Source organism: Mustela nivalis, assembly GCF_964662115.1.
Source record: "Mustela nivalis genome assembly, chromosome: 8".
Taxonomy (NCBI): Eukaryota; Metazoa; Chordata; class Mammalia; order Carnivora; family Mustelidae; genus Mustela; species Mustela nivalis.
The window spans coordinates 29,700,888-29,727,830 of record NC_139027.1 but is presented as its reverse complement, the minus strand read 5'-3'; the positions used below and the strand labels follow the sequence as shown (position 1 = coordinate 29,727,830).

The 26,943-nt window shown below is 41.7% G+C and overlaps 1 protein-coding gene and 1 long non-coding RNA gene across 3 annotated transcripts in view; one reads left to right on the top strand and one right to left on the bottom strand.

Annotated features, from left to right (window-relative positions):
- The window catches only part of LOC309872066, a 46,518-nt gene extending 25,773 nt beyond the window's left edge, over positions 1–20,745 (top strand). The window contains exons 2-3 of the long non-coding RNA XR_014315650.1: positions 14,004–14,132; positions 20,604–20,745. This is a non-coding gene — a long non-coding RNA (uncharacterized lncRNA). The remainder of the gene's footprint in view (positions 1–14,003; positions 14,133–20,603) is intronic.
- Positions 235–26,943, bottom strand: QPCT (glutaminyl-peptide cyclotransferase). 2 transcript variants are annotated; one of them, XM_082745660.1, is made up of 7 exons: positions 26,565–26,943; positions 17,556–17,702; positions 10,393–10,671; positions 5,857–6,033; positions 3,799–3,898; positions 2,369–2,485; positions 235–546 (listed from the first exon to the last, which is right to left on the bottom strand). In XM_082745660.1, exons 1-7 carry the CDS (start codon positions 26,685–26,687, stop codon positions 401–403), a joined length of 1,089 nt encoding a protein of 362 aa, XP_082601786.1. In that variant the 5' UTR covers positions 26,688–26,943; the 3' UTR covers positions 235–400. The 2 variants fall into 2 exon arrangements, with proteins under 2 accessions (XP_082601786.1, XP_082601787.1); XM_082745661.1 differs by lacking the exon at positions 5,857–6,033 and having other exon boundaries at positions 26,565–26,825.

The following is a 26,943-nucleotide window of genomic DNA, read 5'->3' as shown; positions in this document are numbered from 1 at the left end:
CAGACTGCATCTGTTTCATATTATAAGAGACTCTCAACTATAAAAAAAATCATAAAACCAAGGCTACACATTGCACATCACCATCGTATTTAAAGGACTATTTGGAAGACCATGATACTGAATGTATGAATCTGATTTAGTTTCATAGTTTCATATCTGAAGGTATTTATTTTCTGCTTTCTAACATTCATTTATCTTTATCTCTAGACGAAAATTAATGAACAATTTAGGACATGATGTAAATCTAGGATTTATTGATCACATATTCAAAGACACCTACAGAATGAATCTATAGGATGGAAGTTCCACACTGCATTTGTCTGGAATGAGATTATTTTAAGTTGTGTCTTGACTTCTGAATGTGAAACTGGACACCATTACAATAAACTAAGACAGAATATTACAAATGAAGATATTCTAACACAAAGACTTGTAGGATTTTGTTGAGATTGTCAATGGTTGTTTCATCCAAATTTTCTTCATTGTCATCCATGGTGTGCCAAACTTCAGGGAAAGGATATGGGATCAGATGCAAAACTGGAACACCTAATAAGAAAGAACCAAGTTGTAATTAAGTGCTTGTTTCCAGTGAGTAAATTAGAAAGTATCATTCTTCAAGCACAAATCTGAGTGGGAGCCCTATACCATATAAAGACAGCTGATAATTCATCATTTTCTGTGTACTTCCTTGTGTCTTACCCTTTTACTCTAAGGTCATTCATTCATTAAACAAATGTCAATTAATTCAGTAAATAATTATAAAGTGCCTACTATTACCAGTCACTACTCTAGAAGTTGAGATTTCATCAGTGAAAAGGCAAAGCCCTGCTCATACAGAGCTTCCATTCCAGGAAAGAAAGAAACAAGTAGACAAAGTAATTTTAGAGAATGATAAGGGTTCTAAAGAATAATAAAACAAGGGGCGCCTGGGTGGCTCAGTGGGTTAAAGCTTCTGCCTTCGGCACAGGTCATGATCCCAGGGTCCTGGGATTGAGCCCCACATCGGGCTCTCTGCTTAACAGGGAGCCTGCTTCCCTTCCTCTCTGCCTCTCTGCCTCCTTGTGATCTCTGTCTGTCAAATAAATAAATAAAATCTTTTAAAAAAAGAATAATAAAACAATGTAGGAGAATAGAGAATGAGGGGCAGACAGCTGAACCAAGAAAGATATATTTAAAGTCAGGAAAGTCCTCCCTGAGAATCTCACATTTAGTTAGAGACATGCAACAAAAGGATAAACAGGTTGTGCAAAGATCTGGAGATGAGCATTCCAGACAACAGTATTAGTAAGTGCAAAGGTCCTGAGGTAGGAGTGTGCTTGACCTGCTCAATGTAGCTGGATCAGAGCAGTAGTTGGAGAGAAAGGCAAGAGGAGATTTTGGAGACGAACAGAGTCAGGGAAAGGAGGCCTTTATAGATAGATCTTGGTAAAAACTTGAGGTCTTATTCTACATGATGGCAAGCCACCAGAGCTTTAAAACAGGGAAGAAATGTAAATTTTTTAAGATTTTATTTCTTTATTTGTCAGAGAGGGCGAGAGAGGGAGCACAGCAGGGAGAGAGGCAGGCAGAGGGAGAATCAGGTTTCCCACTGGGCAAGGAACACAATGTGGAACTCAAACCCTGGACCCTGAGATCATGACCTGAGCCAAAGGCAGACACTTAATGGACTGAGGCGCTCAGGTGTCCAGAAAAAATATAATTTGATTTACCTTGTTAAAAGATAACTCCAGCTCTTATGTAAAGAATAGGGAAGCAACAGCAAAAGCTAGAGACCGATTGGGAGTCTACTACAAGAGCCCTTGAGTTGGTTTAGACTTCTACCATCGACATCAAGGGTATTGCTTCCCTGTTAATCAAAATACACCAGAGTTACACAAATTATAAGAATATAATCTTGGGTGGCTCAGTGGGTTAAAGCCTCTACCTTCGGCTCAGGTCATGATCCCAGGGTCCTGGGATCGAGCCCCGCATCGGGCTCTCTGCTCCTTGGAGAGCCTGCTTCCTCCTATCTCTCTGCCTGTCTCTCTGCCTACCTCTCTGCCTACTTGTCATCTCTATCAATTAAATAAATAAAATCTTTAAAAGTATATATATAATCTTAATCTATTAATGAGAAGGCAAGGCCAGTGGAAGGTGAGCTTTTATGAATATTCTGGAATGAGGGTGGGGGCTTAAGGATTGGAATGACTTCCAGGAAAAAACAGAAGTCATGAGATGATTAGTGGATGATTTAATCTACCAAGTAATTAAAGGTAATGGCTCCTCACCCTTCTAGATTGTTGCAAATACACAAAATACAATAAATATTCAGTAAATTAAAAATGCATATGTACCCACACATGTACATCCACACATACACACACATTACCTCTTCTTAAAAATGGAATATGGTCATCCTGAATCACACCTCCATAACCATAATTCTGGAAATACCATCTCTCTGAAGAGTGATCCTTGAGCAAACCTAATTTGTGGAGTTCGTGTTCTGCAAATGACAATTAGACAGCAGATGATTATCGATTCTTATCTGAACAATCCTCAGAATGCAGAAGGAATTTGAAATCTCGGCACATTTGACCATGTGAGCCCAACTACACCCCCGACAATAAGCATCTGGGCTGTACTTGAGTATGTACATTTTGGCGTAGCTCCGAGGAGAGAAGAACCAGGCATGGTTCTAGCTTTACAGGTGAGAACCTCCTTAGAGATTGATACCAAGTAGGACAATGGAGAGGTGGAAAACAAGAAAACCACAGAAAAAGGGTGGAGGGGGGTGGTAACAAAAGTTTGCTTGAGACTCAAGTAAAAATTTCTCTTATAATATTCTAGATTTGGATATTGGCAAATTCTGAACTCACTGCAAAAGTATGAATTGAGATGGTAGAGTTTTTTCCCGCAGCTTAGAAAAAGAGAATTTTGTGTAGCTACTAAGGGATTCCTAGCCTTAAGTACTAGCCTCAAATGCAGGCCTTCTGGCCAGGATTTTTATCATTTATCATTAACAATCTATCACATTTTCATCTTTCCCTAATGTCAATTGGCTTTGTGTGTGTGTTTTGCGGGTAGGGAGGAGTAGTGGAAGTGTGAAGGAAAGAAGTTATTTCCCCTTTCCTTTACCAAGCCCCAAGTCTCTCTCTTGAGCCATAGATATTTTATGTCTTTGCCTGGACTGGCTTGACCTGGTCCAGATTCATTTATTGTCATTTAACTGACATGACACTCTCCCTTAAATTACTTTTGAAGCATCTTGGCTTACTCCTGCATTCCAATCTCTTAACTTCCTTAGAAAATCCTAGATTTAAAGGAAAATCCTGTCAAAATATGGTAAGAAATGGAAGATGACAAAGACAGAGATTAAAAAGATAATGAAAAATTAGAGAACGCTTTTTGGTATCATGAGGATCAAAATAGTCATTATTAGCCAGCATGCTTTTCAAGTAGAGTTTTCTCTGGACATGCATTCCATACACTGCAAACAAGATGCTGAGAAAATATTTTCAAACCATTGCTAGTGATATGCAAATATTAAATGTAGCATTGCATGATTCTAGTTCCAAATGCAGTCTCGTGTCAGGAAATAAAGTAGGCCTACTGAAAAAAATAAATAGGAACAATAAACTAATCAGTAAAGCAAGAAAAAAAAGCCATCAAACTATATTATATTTGCAAATAATACATTTAAATCATAAATTTTGAATTTTCTTTTTTGTTGTTGTTGTTATAAATATTGAATTTTTAAATGTGGTATTTGTCTGTAGGAAGGAACTAAGTTGACTATTTAGTGACAGTGGTGCTTACCAATTGCTTCAAGTCTATCAAACCATCTGGCAGTTTTGGGGAAAAAATTGGGAAATGTTGGGTGGGGAGCTCCAATTAAATCCAGTAAGACCAATAAATCCTAAGAGAGAAAAAAGATTATTTAATCCCTGTCACCAAAACACATTTCATATTCATCAATAGAAAAAAACCATCAGTGAAAACTAACCTCATTTTAACAATTACGAATAATCCAGGAAGCTCTATAAATGGACAAAAGGTTTAATAACATTGTAAGCTGATTATTTTGAAGAACTTTAAAAAATTTTTGCTTATGCAATGTGGACAAATGGTAAGGTATAGAGTTTTGGGGGGTCACAGACACTAAGGGTAAATTAGAAAGAGGACATTTAGATAATACTTTATAGAATAAAAAAGAATACTTTACTTTTATTTTCAGATGGGATTCCAAGCCTCTCTTATAGTCTATTCCATTCTAATTAGTCATTTTATCCTTAGTCTGTAAATGTTACAGCTCCCTACAGGAAAGCACTTGGGTAGTAACTATTTACTCCTCAAAGCAGCATATAGGAACAATTTCTGGACTACAAGGTCTGTGACCTACTATCTGGATCTCCATGTTCTTTTCCATCAAACCAGAAGCTCAGACTTGCTGGGTTTTAAAGGCCCCTTCTAGTGACAAGTCTCCATAATTGCTCCAGTGTTCCTCATTCAAGCCATAAAACATAAGCAGGCTTGAGGACTCCCTGAAGACTACCCCCCCCAGCTTTAAGAACTCCTGATTTATATAAATGAAATAACATGTGGGTAGATATGTAGCATAGATCCTGACACATAGTCGATAAACATCCGCAGAGTCCATGATTCTAAAGACATAATACCTATTAACTCATGAATGATGAGTAAATGTATTCACTGGGGGAAAATAAGTTTGTTTGAAATAAGACTATATTTACAAGGTTGGATCAGCTACTAAGAGTTTTTTTCTGGGGATAAAACAGCCTTAACTGTCACTATGGATTCATATCTTTGGACCGATAAATCGCTTTGTTCCTCCTCCTGATCAATCTGGTCTCTCCTCCTCCTCTGAATGCTTTTGAGCCACTTGGGACAAAGGATTGGAAGAGGTGCCAGCCATATTCCCTGGCCTCATTATGAGCTGCCAACAGACAACAGGGTGCAGAGAAGGCCGGCATGACGTGTTAGAGCCACAGAGGACACTTAATGTGGCCACTGGCACTCACAGGGTGAAGGTCAATGATATAGCAAAGGAAAGGGATGTGTGGAGGGGGTTAGAAATGGGCTTTCAGTTCACAGGTAGGGTGAGGGCAGGGGTGGATGAGGGCACAGGGAAGAGTGAAGTCTTGAGGGTAGCATGAGGTTCCAAGCTGGGCTTAGGGAGGATGTAAGACTTCGTGAAGGTCAAATATGGGAAGATTAACAGAGTAGGGAGGGAATTCAAAGGTGAGGTGAGGGACTAATGACGGAGTGTGGGCCCAGAAATGAGAATTAAAATGGAGTCATGGGTTGCACACATTACTTGATAATAAGAGCAGGGTTTTAAGGCAGCATCAAAAAGGTTTCCATTCCCATGGCAACAATATTAGACCAAAACTCAATCGACACAATGTCACATACATGCTCGGAGTCATTACAACACTTGGAGGCCACCAAGGAAACTCTTCACTCCCATCCCCTATATCATGTCTCATGGCACTCCAGTTCCCAAGACCCCAGGCTCCGGTTTATAGAGGCCTCAGAGAAAGGATGTGCTCGCACCATCCCTATACAGAACTAGGGAATGTGCTCCCGTTGGGCTGGACTGAATCTGATGTTTCCTTAATCTGATTTTTTTTACATCATTTTAATTAAGCTCAGTCAAACATAACTTCTAACCTGGAATCATTCTTTTTAGCTCTGGGATTCCTCAAAAGCCCAATGCCTGCCAAGGAATGTTCTAGAATAAACACTGTGCTCCAAGAATGCTGTGGCATTTTTAGGTCTTTAATTGGCCTGAGCTTTGGCTTCCTTTGCGGCAGAGCCTGCAGCTGCAGCACCATGAGAATACCCCAGACTAACCATGCCTTGCAGTTGGTTGGTGTCTTTCGCTCCAGGTGGGTGTGGAGTCGATACCATCTTGGGAGCTAAGTGCCGAGACCCATACAGGGAATCGCGAAGAGACCAATGAAGTAAAGCCTCTTCCCCATCAAAGAAAATCAGCTGCAGTGAGAGATCAGGCTTGGAGTCTGGAATATTCTGGTAAAAAGAATAGAAAAAGATAGCAAAAACACTGTGAGGTTTTTAAAAAAAACAGCATGATTTCCTATTAACCTGGCAAAAAGACCGTGAAGAAAAGGAAGATAACCAAAGCAAGTGAAAAATGCCAAAATGGATTTTGTACCACTTTGCTTCCAAAACGCAGCCCACTTCCCCCAGTCTTCACCCATGTACATTTCACTTTCCCACGCTCCCTCTGAATACAGAAGTCCTGTACATTTTTCTTTATCTTTAGACAAATTTGAAACTTTGAAACTGTCGTGGTGGACCAAGAGACACACACCCAGTTTCCCACCAGAAGGGTGTGCTGCCCCTGCCACCTGGAGAGCTGTCCTCAGGTTTTCAGCTGCTAGTCCTTTTAGGGACTGCCTCAGCCGTGGGGGTGTCCTATATCCAATGACTGAGCTAAGCAGGTCCTGCAGGCTCTATAGGGCCGTTCCACCTCCAGAGCTCCCCAGCGTTGGCTGAGCCTGTTGTTGAACCTGCATGATTGACGTCTCCCTTTGCCTAATCCCGTTTCTCTCCCCTCCCTGCTGCGGCTGTTAAACCAGGGCCACTCCACGTGCTAAACCCCACGTCAGTGTGCATCCCAGGGAACGCAACTTGAAACAACTGCAAATCTTCCTGGCTTCCCACCTTATTTGAGTCTGTAATTTTTTTCACTGAGTCTAGGTTCAAGGATCTGCCTTGGGAATACCTCAGGGACTCAAAGAATAATAATTACAGCCTCTCCTTTGAAGGAGGCTACATGTCAGTTGGGTTAGGAGAGAGAAAACAAATATGTGAGCAGGACAAAGTACGCCAGGGGTCACAGATGCAACATAAAACTTTTCTGGGAATTGGATAGAATGAGAGGTCAAATCCTTGGGGTGTCAAGGAAGATATTATGAGTCAGTATTTGAGCAGAACTTGGAAGGCTTACTAGGATTCTGATAAATTTTATAATTTTATAAAATTTTTATAATTTTATAAATTTTATAATTTTCACTGTCACAGTGTCCCTTAAGTTATCTCCTGCTCCTTGTGTTTTATTTCCTTTGAATTCATTTTTCAACTCATATTGTTTTATTCCTTTTCTTTCATGCTGGAGACTGTCCTCAAATGTCTGGTTTTCCCTTGTGTTCGTTCATATTAAAGAGTAAGGTACTAGGGGCGCCTGGGGGGCTCAGTTGGAGCATCCAACTCTTGATTCAGCTCAAGGTCATGATCTCAAGGCCATGGGATTGAGCCCATGTGAGGCTCTGTGCTCATCAGGGAGTCTGCTTGAGATTCTCTCCCGCTGCCCCTCTCCCCACCACTTTCTAAAAATAAATAAATAAATCTTAAAAAAAAATAATAAAGAATAAGCTTCTAAAACACTGATTAGAGACACCGATCGGTTGGCTTCACTGCAGGGCAATCTGGTGCCCAGTTGGCGTTTTCACCTACATATCCCGAGGCTCCTTGGGCAGACTTACAAATGCTCCGCTCGAGCCTCACCTGTACCTCCCTCACTATCTCCACCAATCCCTGAGCCACTCCAGGATTTTGTCAGGGGACCACTGACTTCTCCATTTCCTCCATGCTCTGGGGAATATGACTTCTCTCTACTCAGATATGTCATTTGCCATTTCTCCATTTACCTTCGGTCCTCATATTGTGGTTCCTATTAACACATGTTCCCTAGTTTTCTCAAAGATGGAATTTTCCTGATTGTTTTAGGGTGATTTCCTAAGATGGAAAAAAAGTGTCTTTATCATCTGAAAACTACGTTATCTTTGTAGGCTAGTCATTGCCACAGTTTTAATATCCACTACTTAATTAGACCACAAGGATAATTTATTACACTTTGAGTCTTTCCATAGGTCCTGACAGTATTAAGCACAGGATATATTTGTCTGTACAGTACATATGTATTTAGGGCTTAATAATTACTAAGTACTTGAACAGATTTTCTCATCAACAAAAGGTATAAAGTAAATACTTCTGTGGAGACATCCTAAGCTTCCAGTTGTTTAAAGGGCCTTGACTATTTCCAAAGTCCTAGCTCCAAATCAAACAGCATAATAATGAAACACCAGAGCAAAATAAGATTGCCTGGGACCAGAGACATTATGCTCATGCTCAGGGCAGAAGCCAAAGCAGGTAGCTTTCATAACTTATAGGCTTCAATGTTCAGGTGCCTCACTGAAATTTCAACAGCTGAGTGACTCCAGTGTTCAGTGCAAGGGTTTACTTTCTGTTCCATCATTACGGCAAGAGTAAACTGTGTGGTGTCCCATAAGGCACCTTGCCCTTTTTGTTTCTTTTCAGGATTAGCAGGAAAATAACTGTGGCCCTCAATTTCTGGTAACTCAGTCTTGCAGCTGGGAAAATATGTTAGGCTAATCTGTGAAGGTCTTTCTGTTCTTCATGGTACTATGATACATGTCTAGGTGCCAGTGTCAACATAGTGGGTGAATTATCTGCAGTCCGTCCCCACCCAAGGCTGTATCAGCTAATTCCTCAGTAATAAGGTGTAAAAACCCACCCGAAACTCAGGGGCTTAAAGCAACACGCATGTGTCCTCCTAGGTCTCTAGATCAGCTAGGGGACAACTGATCTAGGCTGGGTCTGGTTGGAGGAGCTCTGCCTCACTGTGCTGTCATTAAGTTTGGCTCTGCTCCACCTGTTCTATCCTCCCCCGGGGACCGATGGGCCAGCCAGGGCATGCCCTTATGGTAAGCCCCATTACACAAGCACATCTCCAGTCTCTGCTTGTGTCACATCTACTAGCATCCCATTGGCCAAGACAATCAAACAACCAAGTCCAGAGCCCAAGGAATGAGAACCTACAACCTGCTACCCTGGGAAGACAAAAGATGGGAATGTCTAACTGTAATCTTACCACCGGAGGGTTGTACAGAGTTGGAGCAACAATCCAGTCTACTCTCCTGTCCTCTCCCACATCCCATTCCACTGCCACCTACCCCATCCATGAAAGCTGAAGAACTTGAAGCCACTCCTTAACACAAGTTTAAAGGATGACTGGAAAAATGAATCCAATACTCTTCACATTTCAATCAAAACTAGTCCTTTTTTTAAATTGTCCATATCAGTGCTATTTCTATGAGAAAGGATAATAAGAGAAGAATGTGCGTGTGTTTTTTAAATGGGGATGTCCAACCAACAATTCATTCAGCCATTTCTGATTCTAGTCACTAAAAACAGGTATGAACTACATAGAAAAAGGCAAAGGAGCTCACCCAGAGAAAACACACCTACTAGACAGACTATGTCTTTCACTTAATGTCCTTATACTAGAATGCAAACATGAAAAACTAAACTTTTCTATCAGCTTCTGAACTCTCTCACCCAATCGCTGGGGAAAGGTACTCGTTAAAAGTAGAGCAGAAGATTGGACAAAGACATTATAGAAGGTTCAAGAAACAAAACAAAACAAAGCAAAAAACAGTAAAAAGGATATGGAGAGGTTACAAACAATTCTTGCTTTCTTCAGGTGTAGCATATCCAGCAAAAATAGATCAAATATCTCTATTACTTCCATTACAAGATAAAACTTTTACTTCTTTACCCCCATTGTAGCAAAGGTTGGCCCCTTCATAAAGCTCTGAGGGGGAAGAAAAAAGTACTTGTTGCCTGAGAACCAAGTTTATTGTTTTGCTTTGTTGTGTTTACTTGGTTATGAGTGATATCTTCACAAAACGTCTTCATCGAGCTTAGCACTTTTTTCCAATATACCCTTAAGAACAGAGACTGATATAACATCTGAGAGTCCCAGAAGTATTTTGAGCTGAGACCGTAACAAAAGCTCTGCTATGCTACATAAAATTGAGCCGAGATTCACAGATGATAACAATAATGCATTTCTGCCCCATGCTTTTCATCTTGATACGTCTGAATTACCCACTCCCCGCACCACTTTACAGCGTCCCCCTCCCTCAACTCAAGAGCCACATCTCTCAGATTAGGAGGTTGTGATGTTCATGGCGAAATAAACAAGAACAAAAAAAACATACTGCTCATATATAGGCCCATACCAACTGTCACCTGCTTCATTTTTTGCAAAGAAGTGTTGCATGTCATATAATATGTATGCAAAATGAAGCAATCAAGTACCAATGAATAAATTCACCATCGCATCTCATAGTGTGAACTTCTAATTAATATTCATTTAATTAGCTATTAATTAATTACTCGATTAATGAACTCACATGCTTTTGCAACAAATTAGTACAAAATGTCCAGAAAGTCTACATTTCTAAATAGCCTTCTTACTACCCCCCAAGGATTCTAGAATTCACTCTGAGTTCTTTTAATGGGTTTTATCACAAGAATCTACGAGACGGAAACAAATACCTCCAAGGAAAGGAGCTGCTTATCCAAGGCACGGGCGAGTTCCAACATCATGGCACATGGCACGGCTGAATCGGTGGCTCCCACGAACACTCTGTTGTCCCAAGGGTGAAAATACTTGGAGTCATAGTGACAGGCAAGGACCAAGTGTCGTTTAGCATTGGGATTGAGAGTACTGATGATATTTGAGAAAGACCGGTACCCATAGGGTGTCTGACTCAAGAAAGTGTCTACTTCCAAGACCCAGTTAGCTTGAAGTCTCTGAATTCTCTGCATGATGTGCTGATAAAAGAAAAACCAAAATTTCAGATCTGGACAGTTTCCATTGATTAACTTTGTGAATATAACATTTTTAAAAAATGTTATGTGATGTCTTTCAAGTTAAAAGTGCAATACATGATCATGGAATTAATAGCAGGGACGATTAAAGGAAAAACTATCCCTCTCCCTCTCTCCTAATCGTTGTCTGCAAAGGAATCCCAATCAGTTGTTAGTATAACTAATGTTGATAGTCTGATGTAATCCTTCCTTTTAAAAAAAAAGAATTCATCTGGTTATCTGAGAGAAAGAGAGTGAGGAGGAGCAGAGGGAGAGGGAGAAGCAGGCTCCCCGCTGAACAGGAAGTCAGACGTGGGACTGTATCCCAGGACCCTGAGACCATGACCTGAACCTAATGCAGACACTTAACCAATTGAACCACCCAGGTGCCTCATTAGTCTGATGTATATCCTTCCACACCATTTTTATTGTTTATATAACAAAAACATAATTAGTGAACAGGTACATGCCTTTATGGGACTAGAACCTATGTTGTACATTATTCTGCCTCTTACTGTTATCATTTAACGATGTAGCAGAGTCGTTTCTGCATATCAGGAGGCAGAGATTCAGTTCAGTACACATTAAAGTCCACTTTCAACATTTCTAGGAGGTTAAGAAGGCATTTTGAGAAGTCAGATATACCAAGGTCCTACAGGTCTCACCCCCTACCCTCAGCTCTTTGAGGGCAAGAACAGCAAACGGTAGCTCTTTTTGTCCCAAGAACACAGCATGTGCTCCAAGTTCACCAAATACTTTAAAATGTAATAGACACTAATGAAAGATACTGACGGTACAATGAAGTCCCATAGCAAGAGGGGATTGGGGGATATTGGACACCTTCTTTATCGATATGGAGCCTTCTTTAAGAATCAGTAAGCAACTCTGAACCATAATGACAGATCACGTTGTTTTCATTTTGCACCTAAAGTAGACTCAAACCCCACTACCAATGGTAAAAATAAAAAGGAATCTATTTTCACATTTCTCCTGGTCACCTGGGAACTCATGAACAGCACGGTGACTGAGAGGTTGCAGATGGAAAAGAAACACTATTTCTGAGACTGGCAGAGTCTTCCTTAGGAGTCTAGGATATGTGGTGGGAGGAGCTACGGTGAGCTCATGGCTGTTCCTTTGTCGATTCCCGCCTCCATTTTCCCCTCACCTCATTTTTCTCAGTAGCTTTCATTTATTTTATTTTATGTTGAAATATTGTGTACATCTTTGTAAGTTTGCCTTAAAGGATGGCTTTAAAACATCAAATGACAAACTAACCATTGCCAGAACTGGCCGTTTGTTCCACAATGAACATCCAGTAGGCATGGCCTTTGAGACGATAAACAAATAACTCATAATAACTGGAAAAGAATGAAAGGATTTTGTCCTTTTTTTTTGTTTTGTTTTGTTTTTGTTTTGTTTGGGGGGTTTTTCCCCTCAAGGAAATACAAGATTTTCTAGCCTAACCAACTCTTGTGTGGCCTGTCGTAACTATGTGACATGACACATGGGCAAAGGCTTTGGAAACACTGTGGCAGGAAGCTTCCAGGAAAATAACTAAACCAGAGAGAGGACAGGGATTCTCTCTCAGTCTTGCAAAAGCCAAATAAACAAACAGTCCCCCGCTTTCACTCCCTGTTTTCTTTACTGTGGTGGACTTTGGCCACAATTGGTTGTGCCTGCAGTCCCTTACCTTTTCCATTTCAAGATTGTAAATTCTTTTCTCAAGGATAAAAGGAAGATGTTTCTAACATTTTTGAAACCATTGTTTGTATCTCGTTTGCTTTGTTTTCATCCACAATTCTTTTATTTAAAGGATTTTATTTATTTATTTATTTATTTATTTATTTATTTATTTGATAGAGATCATAAGTAGGCAGAGAGGCAGGCAGAGAGAGAAGGGGAAGCAGGCTCCCTGCTGAGCAGAGAGCCAGATGCAGGGCTCCATCCCAGGACCCTGAGACCATGACCTGTGCCACCCAGGTGCCCAATTCATCCACAATTCTTAATACTGGGCTTTGCTCACAATAGGCTATCACTAAATATGGGCTGATCATGGGGCGCCTGGGTGGCTCAGTGGGTTAAGCCTCTGCCTTTGGCTCAGGTCATGGTCTCGGGGTCCTGGGATTGAGCTCCACATTGGGCTCTCTGCTCATAAGGGAGCCTGGCTTTCCTCTCTCTCTCTCTGCCTGCCTCTCTGCCTACTTGTGAGCTCTCTCTCTCTGTCAAATAAATAAAAAAATAAAAAATCTTTGAATATGGGCTGATTATAACTAATACGTTAGCCTCAGTGAAAATACATAAAATTAGATTATATCAAACATTGGTAGTTTGAATAGAGAGAAATCATTGTGTACCTCAGATAAGCTTTCCACAGAATCTGAAAAGAAGTTATTCCCAGACTTTGAGGAAAAGAAATTTTTTCCACAAAAGGGGTCATCTTTAAAAAAAAAAAAAAAGAAAAAAAGCATACAGTCCAGAACATCTGGTATCCAGATGATGAACTACTCCAAAACCAATAGCAGCCTAAAATGAATTGGAATTTTAAAAAATAGATGTCTGTTAGCTCTGTTCAGCAAAGGTCTCACACTCAAACTCATTTCTCAACTCCTAAATAGGTTGTGGACATAATTTCTGATCGCTTTTGTTGACACTAAAATCCACAAAGGCATCAGCAAATGTCCCCAAGAGCCCTCCCTAAAGCAACCTTTCTTTATTCAGTATAAATATTTATTAATGATCTTAGCAACGAATTTTTTTTATAAACAATCGAATTGGCTCCATAATCTAATTAGGTCACCAATATCCCTTGCTGCACTTTGGCCTTCAGGCTTAATCTGCAAGTTCCCATCACAATTCTCTATAGTAGGCTCCCAAAATTACTATTCTGTTCACTAGAATTCCCTAAGCAGGGAGTGCTTCCTGAAGCCAGGTAGCAAGAACTCGGGCCCACCAGGAGTGTAAAATGCAGTTTAAGATATAGATTGTATTTCGGATTATTATTGATTTATTTTTTGGAGTGGGGAAGGGAGAAAAAGAAAGACGAAGAGAGAGAAAGAGATGGATAGATAAAGACAAGAGAGAGCTGCAGAAAGAGTAGACAGACATTGCATTAGAGCCAAAAAGGATAGAAAGGTAAAGGTAGAGACAAGGAGAGAGACCGAGAGGGAGAGAGAGAAAGATCGATATAAATGGGACATTTTACTCTGGGGGAAATGAAGGGGAACCTGGGAATTTTAGTTTAGCATTAGTGAATGATCCTGGGTCTAATTTAATTTCACTTAAATTCTCACTTCCAGTTTCCAGGAAACAATGATGGTCGTAGACCAGGTTTTTTTGGTTGGAGGAAGCAGATTCTACAGTGTTTGCACCAAGTCTACAAACAAGTCATTGTCAGGATGCTGAATCCTGCCACCTGGGACTTCAGGGTAACTATTCCTTCTCGGACAGTCCACATATTAGTCTCTTGGGCTCCATGTTGAGCGCTCTCCTCCCAGGATCCTTCACCCAGGGATTTGCATACTTTCAGCTGAAGAAGCACAGCTCCAGCTTCTCAAATGTACTGCTTATCTATAGGGGATTTTAACCCTGAGATTTCTAGCTTGCCTCTTTCAGGCAAAGTTTCTGGCTTGCTCCTTAGTGAGATTTTATCATCTTAATTTTTTAACCATTTTTTTATTCCCATCTCAGAGAGAAGTCACTGAAATAACCCCAAGATTTCACAGCTTCCTATTTATTTAAAAATAAAATCTCTCCTAAAAAATATATTCTAGGTGTGCCTGGGTGGCTCAGTGGGTTAAGCCTCTGCCTTTGGCTCAGGTCATGATCTCAGGGTCCTGGGATCGAGCCCAGAGTCGGGCTGTCTGCTCAGCGGTGAGCCTGCCTCCTCCTCTCTCTGCCTGCCTCTCTGCCTACCTGTGATCTCTCTCTCCCTCTCTGTCAAATAAATAAATAAAATCTTTAAAAGAAGAAAAGTATCAGGGATTCTTGCTCTTTGGTTCTGCTACAACCCCTTTAAAATATATATATATATATATATTCTGAAATATTTATTTATTTATTTATTTATTTATTTATTCTGAAAATCCAGTAGACATATATAGGTTCATTGAACAGAGGAAGTAAAAATGGAGACTTATGGAGGACACTTGGGTGGCCTCCAGTTGGTTAAGCATCTGAGTCTTGATTTCTGCTCACGTCATAATCTCAGGATTGTGAGATGTAGCCCTGCATTGGGCTCTGCACTCAGAGTGGAATCTACTTGGGATTCTCTCTCTTTCCTCTCCCTTTGCAACCCTCCCTTAAAAACAACAGACACTATGGGACATTGTTCCGATATTATTCTCTGGAAAATAATCTATAGCAAAGCCTATCTTTATTGATAATTGCAAAGATCAATTCAATAATCAATTTTATACCAAGTCCACGCATCTTTAGATTTGAAAGTCTTCTCTAGTTATAACCCTGAAACTCTATAAATGATAAAACATCTAATCCAGTGCTCAAAAAGATCTCAGGAAAATGTAGATTTTCCACCATTCTTGTGTGAACTTAATTCTGAGTGACAGGTCCTAATCCTGGTCAAATTGAGTCTGTTACTGTAACTCCCTCATCATAGCCTAAGTGTCAAGGACTTCATCTTCTAAAGCAGAAACATTTTATCTTCCACAGCTTAGGGGTCAGCTCTCCAAAACATCATGGTGATTTTATAAAAATTATAAAATTATAAAATTGAATCTTTTAAGTGACATTTCTATCATAACTACGCAGTTCAGATTGCCACCACATGAGCTAGAACATGCATAAGCAGCCCAGCAAACAGGTCCCAGCACATTCCAAAATACTGTCAATAAACTTCTCATTTGCCTCCACCCCACATAGCATGGAAAGTGTCAAAGGTTTAGTCATTTTAATGTAATTTTTTCTCACAACCATGTCTATGTATATTATTTATGCTGTATATTCTGCTAAACGCTACATACAGAACCAAATAGCAGGATTTGTTGAGTTTATGGATTTCTAAAGCCTGCAGGCAAGGACCCTCAGGTCTGAAGTATTCATAAATGGTTCTGGGTCTCCACAGCCTTCTGATCAAATGGGATGGGGAAATGAAAAAATTTGAATTGAATGAGTGAGTCTATAGACCTAATTTTTTTTCTAATGAGGAACTGAGGATTTTGGAAAGCCCCAGTAAGCATCCTGAGCTTCCTTTAACAGAATGCTTGGGAGATGAGGCCCAGGGAATATCACTGAAATGAATGGTTTGGGTCTCATTCTCCAACTCAGGCAAGAGAAGATCCAGAGCTGAGGACTCCGAACACACACTCCAGATTTGGTTCCTCCTAGCCACTTCTCTTTAGAAATAGGATCAAGAAGTGAAGCAGATTTGGGTCCAAATTCTGGTCTTATCACTACTGTATGTCCCCAAACAAGTTGACTCAAATATATAACTCAAGCTTTTTCAATCTGTCGCACTAGGATAATAATAGTACCCACATGACAGCATTGTTGTGAGGACTGAATGAGAAAATCCATGCAAAGAACTCCATAAAGTGCTTGACCAAAAAAAAAAAAAAAAAAAAAAAAGTAGTGCTCCATGAAAGTCAGCCATGATCATTAATATTCCTCTCTCTGCCTAAAGGTCAGAAAGAACAAAAAGGTGCTCTTTGGGTCTCCACTGTCTAATTCCTTAGGAGAAACTGGTGCTATGTGGTTGGGAGACAAAAGCCTAATGGAGCAGCAGACAATGGCTCTCTGGGCTAGACTCGAGAGGCAGGAGCCATATACAGGGCACAATGGATGAGACCAACAGCTGTGTTGCTGGGTCTGGCAGGTGTCACTCTAGCACAGAAGTGGAGTGCCAAGGTCTTTTGCCTTTAGGGTTAGGCAAGTGGAGTCCTGTCAGAGGAGGGTTTGAGGGGCCAGTCTCTCCCCATTCTTTCTTGAGATGTCAAGATGTCCCTTGAAATGGGGCTATTCTGAAAAAAGCAGTCATTCTGAGGGGGAATATCAGATCACTTAGGAAGACTGGCACTAAGAAGGCAGAGACATACAAGGTCCACCCCAGCTGTGGTTTAATTTACCCTCTACAGCAGTGTCTCTCCAACTGCAATGGTAAAATCAGTGGATCTTGAAATCCATTTATTGGGTCATGACCAGCATTAAAAAACAAAATAAAACACAACAACTAGTAAAACAGAATTAACGATATCAGAGTAAATTGCAGGTAATGCAAGTAAGAAGAGCGCAGATTTCTTTCTTGAGACTTTTGTGTCATTTAAATCTATTTTTATGTTTATGTGTATAAAATATAATTCTTAAAAATTTTTTTGGAATTTTTTTTTTTTAATGAGTCAGAGTTAGAAGTTTCAGAAGTACCACACTGGTACAAATAGCTTATCACTGATCTTGACTTTCCCTCCAAGGACAACACAATTTCCCATGAGAAATGAAGGCCTGATAGGACAGTAACTCACCCTTGGCCCAGAATGGTCAGCCAAGGACCACCTAGGGCTGTTGACCTCGGGCAGTGTAGGGTCCAAGAAAATATGTTTGGGTGCCTGGTGGGGGTGTTATAGGAATGACCAGGAGTTGAATACTTAGGACACTCTCTCCTACTCTACCCTGACAGGGATTGCACACAGAAATTGATTTAGATGAACGTGTAACACTCAACGTAGAACAGACATTCACTTCCCGTTGTTTGGTTGTCTGGGTTGCTTCCTTTGGTGAATAATAAGATGAGATGACAGATCTGAATATCAAACAACTCAGAACTTGGGACATGGTAATATCTCTCACATGAAAGGGAAGTGTTCAACAACCTTCAGGGGTATGGGCGGCATCCTCACCTGGCGGGCAGCATAGCTTCCAGGGGATCCTGGATATCGCTCTATCAGCAACGGTCGTAAGTCCTTTTCCCACATCTCAGAAATATTGGTGCCTTCTGCAACTTGTCGAAGAGATGATGAGTTCAAAATGGCTGGTTGGTGGTCATACTGAGGATTGAATAACATTATTGAACTGGCTATCATTTCATAGAATGGTCACGATTTAACACGGAGACATTTACAATAGAGGACTCTTTCTTTTGAACCTCAAACGAAAGAGATAAGTCTTACGTCATAAAGCAAATCAAACAACTCAAGTCTAAAACTTGCCCCTCCGATCTAGAAAGTTACACTGTTTTGGAAGCTTATTTTAAAAACAAAGTGAATGCAATGCATCAAACCTGAGAATTAATATTTGGCACTTCCTGTGCAACTTTTAATTATTTTAGTACAAGTGCTTTGTAAAACTATGATTTAAGAGATCAGTTTTTGACCACCTATTCTTTTTTTTTTTTAAAAGATTTATTTATTTATTTATTTGACAGAGAGAAATCACAAGTAGGCAGAGAGGCAGGCAGAGAGAGAGAGAGGAGGAAGCAGGCTCCCTGCTGAGCAGAGAGCCCGATGTGGGACTCGATCCCAGGACCCTGAGATCATGACCTGAGCCGAAGGCAGCGGCTTAACCACTGAGCCACCCAGGCGCCCCTTGACCACCTATTCTTAAGAAAACCCAACATTTACAAAACTGGAGCCAACAGAACAATTATACTTTGTTAGCACAATGGCTTTATAAAAGACAATGTGGCATTATAGAAGAAGCACTGTCTTGGAGTCAGAGAAGTTGGAGTCAAAGCTTCTGGCTGCCATTCATAGGTTGTATGACTTCGGGCAGGTCCCTTAACTCCTTATTTCCCTCAAAAAAACTAATAAAGGAATTTGAGTACATCTTCACTGTCCACTATGGTAGCCATTAGCCACATATGACTATTAAGCTCTTGAAATGTAATAATTTAAATTGAGATGGGATTTAAGTGTAATATTCACATTAGATTTCAGACATCGACTAATAAAAAAATGAAAAGTATGCCATTAATAAGTTTTATGGTGATTACATATTGAAATTTCATATATTGAGTTGCATAAAACATATTATTAAAATTAATTTCACCTATAGCTTTTTCCTTTTTTAATGTAGCTACTAGAAACCCTAACATTATATACACGCTTCTCCTCATATATTTTTATGGAACAGCTCTAAACTAGATGGTCATTGAAATTCCTTTCAGCCAGAGTTTGATGATTCTATAACCCACTAAATAGTATGCTCTTTATCTCCAGTTAAAGTTATTTTAAAATTCTATTAGCACTCACACTCTTAGGAGCATTTACCTATTAGCTGAATTAACCTTAACTTAAAGAGCCCAATAAACATAAAAATCAAATTTCTATTGTGGATATGACTTCATATGCTGTATTTTCTTGCGATGAATCATTCATTCATTGCATGTTTATCAGACACTCAGTGTTGAAAGGTGTTACTCTTCTCACAGGAAAGTGCGTGATTGATTAGGGGCTTTCTTCCCTAAGGGGAATGATGAAGGTAATGTAAGGATAGTAAGTTCTTTGGAATGCAAAACAGAAGCTGGAGGAGCCTTGTCTACTCACAGCTTTTCCCAGCACCAGTGTTGGTTGACTGTATCTCAGTAATCACGGAGCTATTTTCACTCCGTGTGGCTAGTGAGAAACTGTGGAATTAAACAATGCTCATTGCCAAATGACTTACACTCATCTACTCTTTGCTATGCCTCAGTGTTACTCTCTGAGGTGATCATGCAAAGAGCATGGGCTCTGGGTTCAGATACACTCTCAACTCAGCCCCCCATCACTCCCTAGCTGTAACTCTGGCGGGTTAATAACCTCATTAAGGCTCAATTTCCTCATCTGTAAAATGGAGGCATTAACACCTACTTCTTAGAGTAATTATAATTAAGTGAGCTAATATAAGTAAGCATCAGAGTAAACATTCAACAAGTTGTCATTCTGTTAGCTTCTATCAAACACAAAAGAGGTATAGAATTTAGAGCTGGAAAGACGACTTAGAGATGATCTAGTCCACCCTCTTGGATTTATGTCAGTGGAAGCTGAGGTTTCATAGAGACCAGATGATTTTCCCAAGGTTGTAGGAGAGCTCCAGGTAAATCTATGAGAATATCTGGGTTCCATGGATTCCCAGTCCCACGCCCTTCTGCTCTGCCTCCCTGCCTCATTATCCTGGAGGTAATCTCAATTGTGCCTGAACCTCTTTTTTTTTTTTCAAGATTTTATTTATTTGAGAGAGAGAGAATGAGAGAGAGAGAGAGAGCATGAGAGGGGAGAGATTAGAGGGAGAAGCAGACTCCCAGCTGAGCAGGGAGCCCCACATAGATCCTGCGACTCCAGGACCATGACCTGAGCTGAAAGAGGTTCCTAACCAAATGAGCCATCCAGACTCTCTGTGCCTAAACCAATTAAGGTTTGTCTTTGTTTACTGATAATACATTTTAAAATATATTTCCTGCCTAAATTTGTCCCTGCAGCCTTTAAATTCCTTACTACTTTCAGGTTAGGTTCTCAGTCTTTAAGTTAGCCCTCAGACAGCACTTTGAGAAGAAAGCTGACAGTAACAGACAAAACAACAGAAATGTGAGAAGGACAAAGAAGGAACTGGAGGCAAGAAGTGGGATGACGTCTATGGTTAATTACTACTTAAGCAGGCCGACGGGAGCCTGTCTGGTCTCTCCTACCGTCTCGCCACCCCCAGACAGGGCCACGCGCCCCAGCACACCATGCTTCAGTCTCCCTGCCCTCCTTAGATCTCCCAAAGCAGTGGGAGACTCTGCCTTGTCATAGCGTTTGCACCTGCGGTGACTTCCGGCTTTAAGGCCTTTTCCTCCCTCTTCACCTGACTCTCCTGCTTATTCAGGTTATGAGTTGGAGATCACTTTCCTGTGTGCTGACTTGTTTAACATCGAATTTCACACCCGCCCCACGAGAGCTACGACTGTCTTTATATCCTATTCCCTCCTGCAGCCACATGGCGCCCCGGGCGTGCTGAGTCCTCAGTCAATACTGGGTGTGGTCATCAAATAAGGAATTGACAGAACGGTCTCTCTGAAATTGTCTTCACTATGCCTGTGTCTACATAATAATAAAGTAAAATGAGCATTAAAAATATCCAATCAGTTAAATGTACAAGCAATTATGAGGAGAGGAGAAATGAGAAGCTACCAGCTGCAAAGTGCTAGAGAGGGCTGTGATTTTGGTGTCGTTGCTGTCTCTGAATTTCTCATCTCAATTCCCATGATGCCTTAGGGTTGGTTTGGCCCAGGGCAGTCTCTGTGACAACCGAGACCTTTTGTGTCAGGAAGGCTATCTGACCAGTGACTCCTTTCCTGTGTAGCATCCATTTCTCCACCCCAGAGCCTACCTGGTTACTGTGGACCAGGTCCTTCACTGAGTGTCCACAGTGGGAGTAAATCCAGCTCGTGTTTAAAAGGGCAATTTATGGCAGCGTATGAAAGAGTTCTGAAGAGATCCAAGAAAAAACAGGAACAAGATAAATAACCCTCCAGCATTGCTAGCTGTACCAGATACCACAGATGAAATACAGGTGAGAAATAGCACCAAAAAATGCTCGATGGATGAATGAAGGGTAAGTGCAACAGACAGGCCCATTGATTGATGCTCCTCCAAACCCAGAGTGACATGAGTTGTTTCTCAATCTCCTGGGCTCAACCATCTAATTAACATGCTTCTGTAAAGAACCCTCCTCTCCCTGCCTCCCTGGAAGGAAATAGGCTCATGAAACCACGCAAATAAAAGCTTCCCAGTCTGGCGATTCACAGACCTGTACCCCTGGGGATAAAAATATATGTTTATAAAAAATAAAAAATTTTTTAAAAAAAAGCTTCCCAGTCAGTAAGGACAGAGAAGGGGAAATGACCACACTTCGTTAATTATTTAACCCTTCCTGGTCATTAAAGCGTTGCACTCTTCCAACCAAAATGGTGCCCATTCAGCTTTCAAGGAGCCTCACCCTCAGAACCCAATAAATACAAAAAATCTATGTGGAGACAAGAGGAAAGAGTGAGGAGAGAAACCTGGAAAGAAAGTGTGGGCTGGATAGGAGGAAAGTAGCCAAGGCAAAAAAAAAAGTGTTGAGCCCAGTGTTAAATGCAAAACCTGAGTTAGTCCAGTCCTAGTCAGGTAAAAAGCCCATAGACAAGTTTCTTTGGTATGGGCATTCTCAGAGGAATGAGTCTCTATTACAGCCCCTGCCTCGTCTTTTCAGCCAGGCAGAAAGGACAATAAGTCTGCTTTGGGTGACAAGAATCTTTCAGCTAAAAAAGTGTGAACCAGATATCCTGAAACATCTCCTCTGGGCTAATCACCTGGTGGCAGGCCAACAAGGGTTTTAATTACATAATTTGTAGAGTTGGCCCCACTTGCAGGGGGATTTGAGGTCCCAAGCCATTGAATTAAAGGGAGATCGTTACAGAAGCCCAGTGATTTCAATTCCAGTTCTCATCCCATATAAGTGTCTCCCACACAGCACTCAGATTAACTCCCATGTCTACAGGTCGATTCAACCCAGCCAGCATTTACAGAAATCCTTCCAGTGTGTTCAATACCTCTGACATGACAAATGCAGTTGTGGGAAAGTTGGGAACTGAATAAGATAAAAGTTCTGCCTTCTTTCAATGCAGGGAGTCCTCTACCTAAAAGAAAAGCAATGTCGGCTTTGAACCGACAATTCAGAGTCAAATCCCAGGTCCCCGACTTCCTAGCTGTGACTAGGAAAGCTTAATGATCTGTAAGAATGTCATAGCACTTAACTTGCCAGGTAGTAGAAGCTCAACAAGGGTATATTTTCTCTTTCTCCCCCTACCAATACACAGCCTACCACTGACCTTCCTGTGCCTCCATTGGAGTCTCCATTGGTGTTTCCCTAAGAATCGTGGTGGGTAAAGGGATGAATGGTTAAGGACTCTTTTTTTTTTTTTTTTTTAAGATTTTATTTATTTATTTGAGAGACAGAGATCACAAGTGGGCAGAGAAGCAGGCAGAGAGAGAGGGGGAAGGAGGATCCCTGCTGAGCAGAGAGCCCGATGCAGGGCTTGATCCCAGGACCCTGAGCCAAAAGCAGAGGCTTTAACCCACTGAGCCACCCAGGTGCCCCTGGTTAAGGACTTTTATAACCATGGAAGAGGAGAACCCTAAAAACTTTCAGAATTAAAAGTAGAACAATGTGAAGTGACCCTGAGCCAAAAGCAGAGGCTTTAACCCACTGAGCCACCCAGGTGCCCCTGGTTAAGGACTTTTATAACCATGGAAGAGGAGAACCCTAAAAACTTTCAGAATTAAAAGTAGAACAATGTGAAGTGCTGAAGACAGCAGCAACAGCATGCCAGAGATGATTCTGGAGAAGGACCCCTGGGGAAGGCCAATCCTCCCATATATGGTTCCTCTGATCAAAAAATTCTGCCCCTCTACATCCAATATGACTTGAAATGTTCACCTTTGTTATAATAAAGGAAAATTCTACTAATTAAAATACATTGATTCCCAAGTTTATGAGAGAGCAAGTTTGGAAACAAGCTAAATACCCAACAATAAAAGGAGAGTCAAATTACAGAATATGAATGATTTTGCAATCATCAAGTGATGCTTTCAATGAATTTTATTGGCTCATGGAAATACTCACAATGTGTTTTTAAGTGACATAGTAAAATATAAAACCATATATGCAGCATAAACTCTAGTATGAAATGAGTATTCTTGTGTGTTATTTTAAAAAAACAATTAGTCTTAATCGAACACTTATTATAGGGCAGCATGGTGCTAAGCACTTTACACAGATAGTTCAATTCTCATAAAAACCTACAAGATTGGTATAATTATCCATTTCTTTTTTTTTTTTTTAAGATTTTATTTATTTATTTCACAGAGAGAGAGCGCACAAGCAGACAGAGCAGCAGGCAGAGAGGGAGGGGGAAGCAGGCTCCCAGCCGAGCAGAGAGCCTGATGCTCTCCCAGAACCCTGAGATCATGACCTGAGCCGAAGGCAGAGGCTTAACCCACTGAGCCACCCAGGCGCCCTAATTATCCATTTCTATAAATAAAAACACACACCATATATACACATGTCTATGCACGTGCATATAAATATGATATATACATATACAGAAAGAAAGAGGGATGGAAAGAGAGAGACTAGGAATAAAAATACCAAAATGGTTAACAGCAATTATCTCTGAATGTGGCATTATGGGTGACAATAGTTTTCTTTTACTTTTCTGTATTCTCCATGTTTTCAAAATATGCATGTTAACTTTATAATTGAGAGATTTAAATAGAAGCCATACTTTTAAATGAATAGATTCCTTTTAAAAGAAATATGCAAACTTCCTAACAGTCACCAGTCTTTGACACCTAAGAGAGGACTAATGAGATTCCTTTTAATAGCAAGTTGACGAGGTTGTACCAAAGGAATGCATCTGTACCAAAGAAACAGGGTTGGGGATGAAGGATGGGACAGGATTTCAGAGAAGTAGTTTGGGAATACACTCAACCCCCAGAAGAATAACCTTTAAGCTCCAAGAGGGAGATCAGGAAAGGGGGAGGGGGGACAGGAGAGAAGGTTCCAGATACAAATTATCTATTTTGGAATTCTATTTAAGGTCCGCTCTAACCAGAAAAAAAGAGAAATAAGCTCTTCCTCTGGCCCCCCAACCCTCCCACCCGCCCCATCCTCCTTCACTACCTGGACACTCTCCCCTACCTACATCATCAGCCGGAACTCATTTACCTTGGAAAAGAGAGTGGAAGAAGACAGAGGGCAGCTCTTTGGTTCACTGGTATAGGAATGGTCAGGTGACCTCACCTCTAAATTGGGGTTGAATCTCTCTTCTCCTGGGAGGTTCAAGTGAGATGCTTATATATAAGTGTCCTGGTGCCCAGATGCCAATAGCTGTAAACATACACCTATAGGCCAACCTGAGAATCTAACCATTTATAATACTGTTTCTATGGGAAAATGTCTGTAGGTTTCCAATAACCTTTGAACTCAACCATCAGGTAGTTTTTAAGTACTAGATCCCACTGAAAGAGACACACCTTTATCTTAAAGAAAACGAATTTTGGAATCATTGTTTTCTTTACTAAATCTCACCTTTTGGCAGACCTCAATGATTAAGATAGTTACATGTGATATACAGCAGGAAGGCTTGTCTTTTAGTATGGACCAATTTATTTCCCAGGCTGCAAACTGTCCAGTCCACCTGTAGGACTTTATGTAAGCCTACAGAATAAGGGAGGAGGGGACCAGAAATTGGCAATTGTCATCGCTGAGCATCCAGTTTCCTAGCAAAACAACGATTAGAGAAGCTTCTTAAAATAAATATAAAAGGGATTCATGCTTTAAAATACTTTTCTCAGGGCACCTGGTGGCTCACTGAGTTAAAGCCCCTGTCTTCAGCTCAAGTCATGGTCTCAGGGTCCTGGGATCCGCCCGGCATCGGGCTCTCTGCTCAGCAGGGAGCCTGCTTCCCCTTCTCTCTCTGCCTGCCTCTCTGCCTACTTGTGATCTCTGTCAAAATAAATAAATAAAATAAAATAAAAATACTTTTCTCAAAGTTAAATTCTCATTAGTTCAAAACATGTCCAGAATTCAAAACTTTCTCCCACCTACAAATACATCTTGCCTACAAATGATTCCTAAGAACAGCTCAAACAGTTCCCGTATCATTTATTCACCCATTTAGATGAATCAGAAAGACACTTTGGTGTGGCTCCATATTCTGGTTATTAATGCCGCCTTCCCAGTTTCTGACCAGGAAGGTACTCAGGGTGAATGAAGAAGGAAAGGATTTAAGTATGGGACTCCATGTCCCTTAATGGACTCCTACTGAACACCCATGGAAAGTTTTTCTTCTGATGCAGTAACTCTTGAGCTGTCTTCCCACATCCTCTCCAGGGTCCCTGTGGCTGATGGTCTCCACGTGTAAGTGGGGGCACGTTGTGGTGTCTAAACGGTGAAGCAAGGAAACATAACACAGAGAACTGAAGTGGGCTATTCATACACACGTGCGTGTGGCTGCGTGCGAGTCTGCAAGTGACCCAGAGAGGGTCTCTGCATTCACCAGTGTGCCCTGTTTTCCCACCTTGTGAGGAAATACAAGCACACCGTCAGCATTTAAAAGATCTGTTCCACAACACTGTCAAAGTTTATAACCCTTTACTGCGTTTCTTACTATTTTTAAAGCATACCATTTTACACCAATACCATCAACAAATGCATAATGCCCTAGCAATGTTACGATTTCAAAACTGTTAACAACAAATAACTTTGAACCTATTTATTTCACACAGAGGAAATTGCATCCTAAGTTCCTTATGTGAATTTCCACCTACCACTAGATACACAGCTCTGACAGCTGCATTTATTCAATGTTAAGAAAAAACAAATATTTTAAAGTGAATCCGGTCTCCAGTTAGAGCTGTTGCGCTTAAAAACCTGAAACAAATGGGAACACACATCTGTCCAGAGACTCCAACGTCCCAAGGGCGTTCGCGGGTGCAGCGGTGGGGGAAGCGGCGGGCACACCCCCCCCGGGCGCGCGGCGACCGCGGGCCTCCGGGGTGCCGAGTGGGTGGCGGCGCTGCGAAGCGCCCTCACCTCCCAGCTCGGCCGCCGCCGGCTAGACACACTTCCTGTGCCTATCGGTCCCCGCATCAGACCGCAGCCGAGCGGAGGCTGGTGACATCACTCTGCTCCCGTGGCGTCTCCAAAGCAGCCTCCGGGCCAGTGAGGCACCCCGACGAGAACGCAGAGCCCCGATTCCTCCGGGTGCCCTTTGCGGGCTGCGCTGCCTGGGCGGACGCCGGCGGCTCTACCCGCCTCCCACCCTGCCAAGGTGGGGTCTCCCGGCCCCGGGTGCCGGCACGGCGCACCAGCCGCCCAGGTACAGTCACGCAGCTGCAGCCGCTCACCTTCTCCTGGATCCAGTCCACCGAGCCTCGGTATCTGACCCCACGGGCCGCCAGGGGCAGAGCGGCCACCAGCAGCAGCAGGTGGAGGGTGTCCATGGCCCGCCGGTCCTCACCGCCTGCCATCTCCGAGGCTGTCTGGGCGAAGGCTCCCCTGGCCGCCGGCGGTCACGAGCCCGGGAACGCGCGTCCTTCGCCGTCCCCCTTCTCCACCCTTGGGTCGACTGCGCCCGCCTCCCCATCGCCTCCGGGTCCCCTCCCCACTGCGCTGCGCAGGCCAAGGACGCAGCTCTCCTCCCCCCACCCCCGACCTTCTTAACCCCGGGGGCTGGGCAGTCCTGCGAGGCAGAAAATTCTGAACCGGGGAAACGTAGCCGCTTCC

What these genes read in the sequence shown, in the direction of transcription:
- QPCT (XM_082745660.1), bottom strand. Translation starts at nt 26,687, where the DNA reads ATGGCAGGCGGTGAGGACCGGCGGGCCATGGACACCCTCCACCTGCTG. An exon ending in TGGACTGGATCCAGGAGAAG is followed by an intron (nt 17,703 to 26,564) that starts GTGAGCGGCTGC and finishes TTCAATCCTCAG; the next exon opens with TATGACCACCAACCAGCCAT. An exon ending in AGCAGCTCCTTTCCTTGGAG is followed by an intron (nt 6,034 to 10,392) that starts GTATTTGTTTCC and finishes TCTTTTTACCAG; the next exon opens with AATATTCCAGACTCCAAGCC.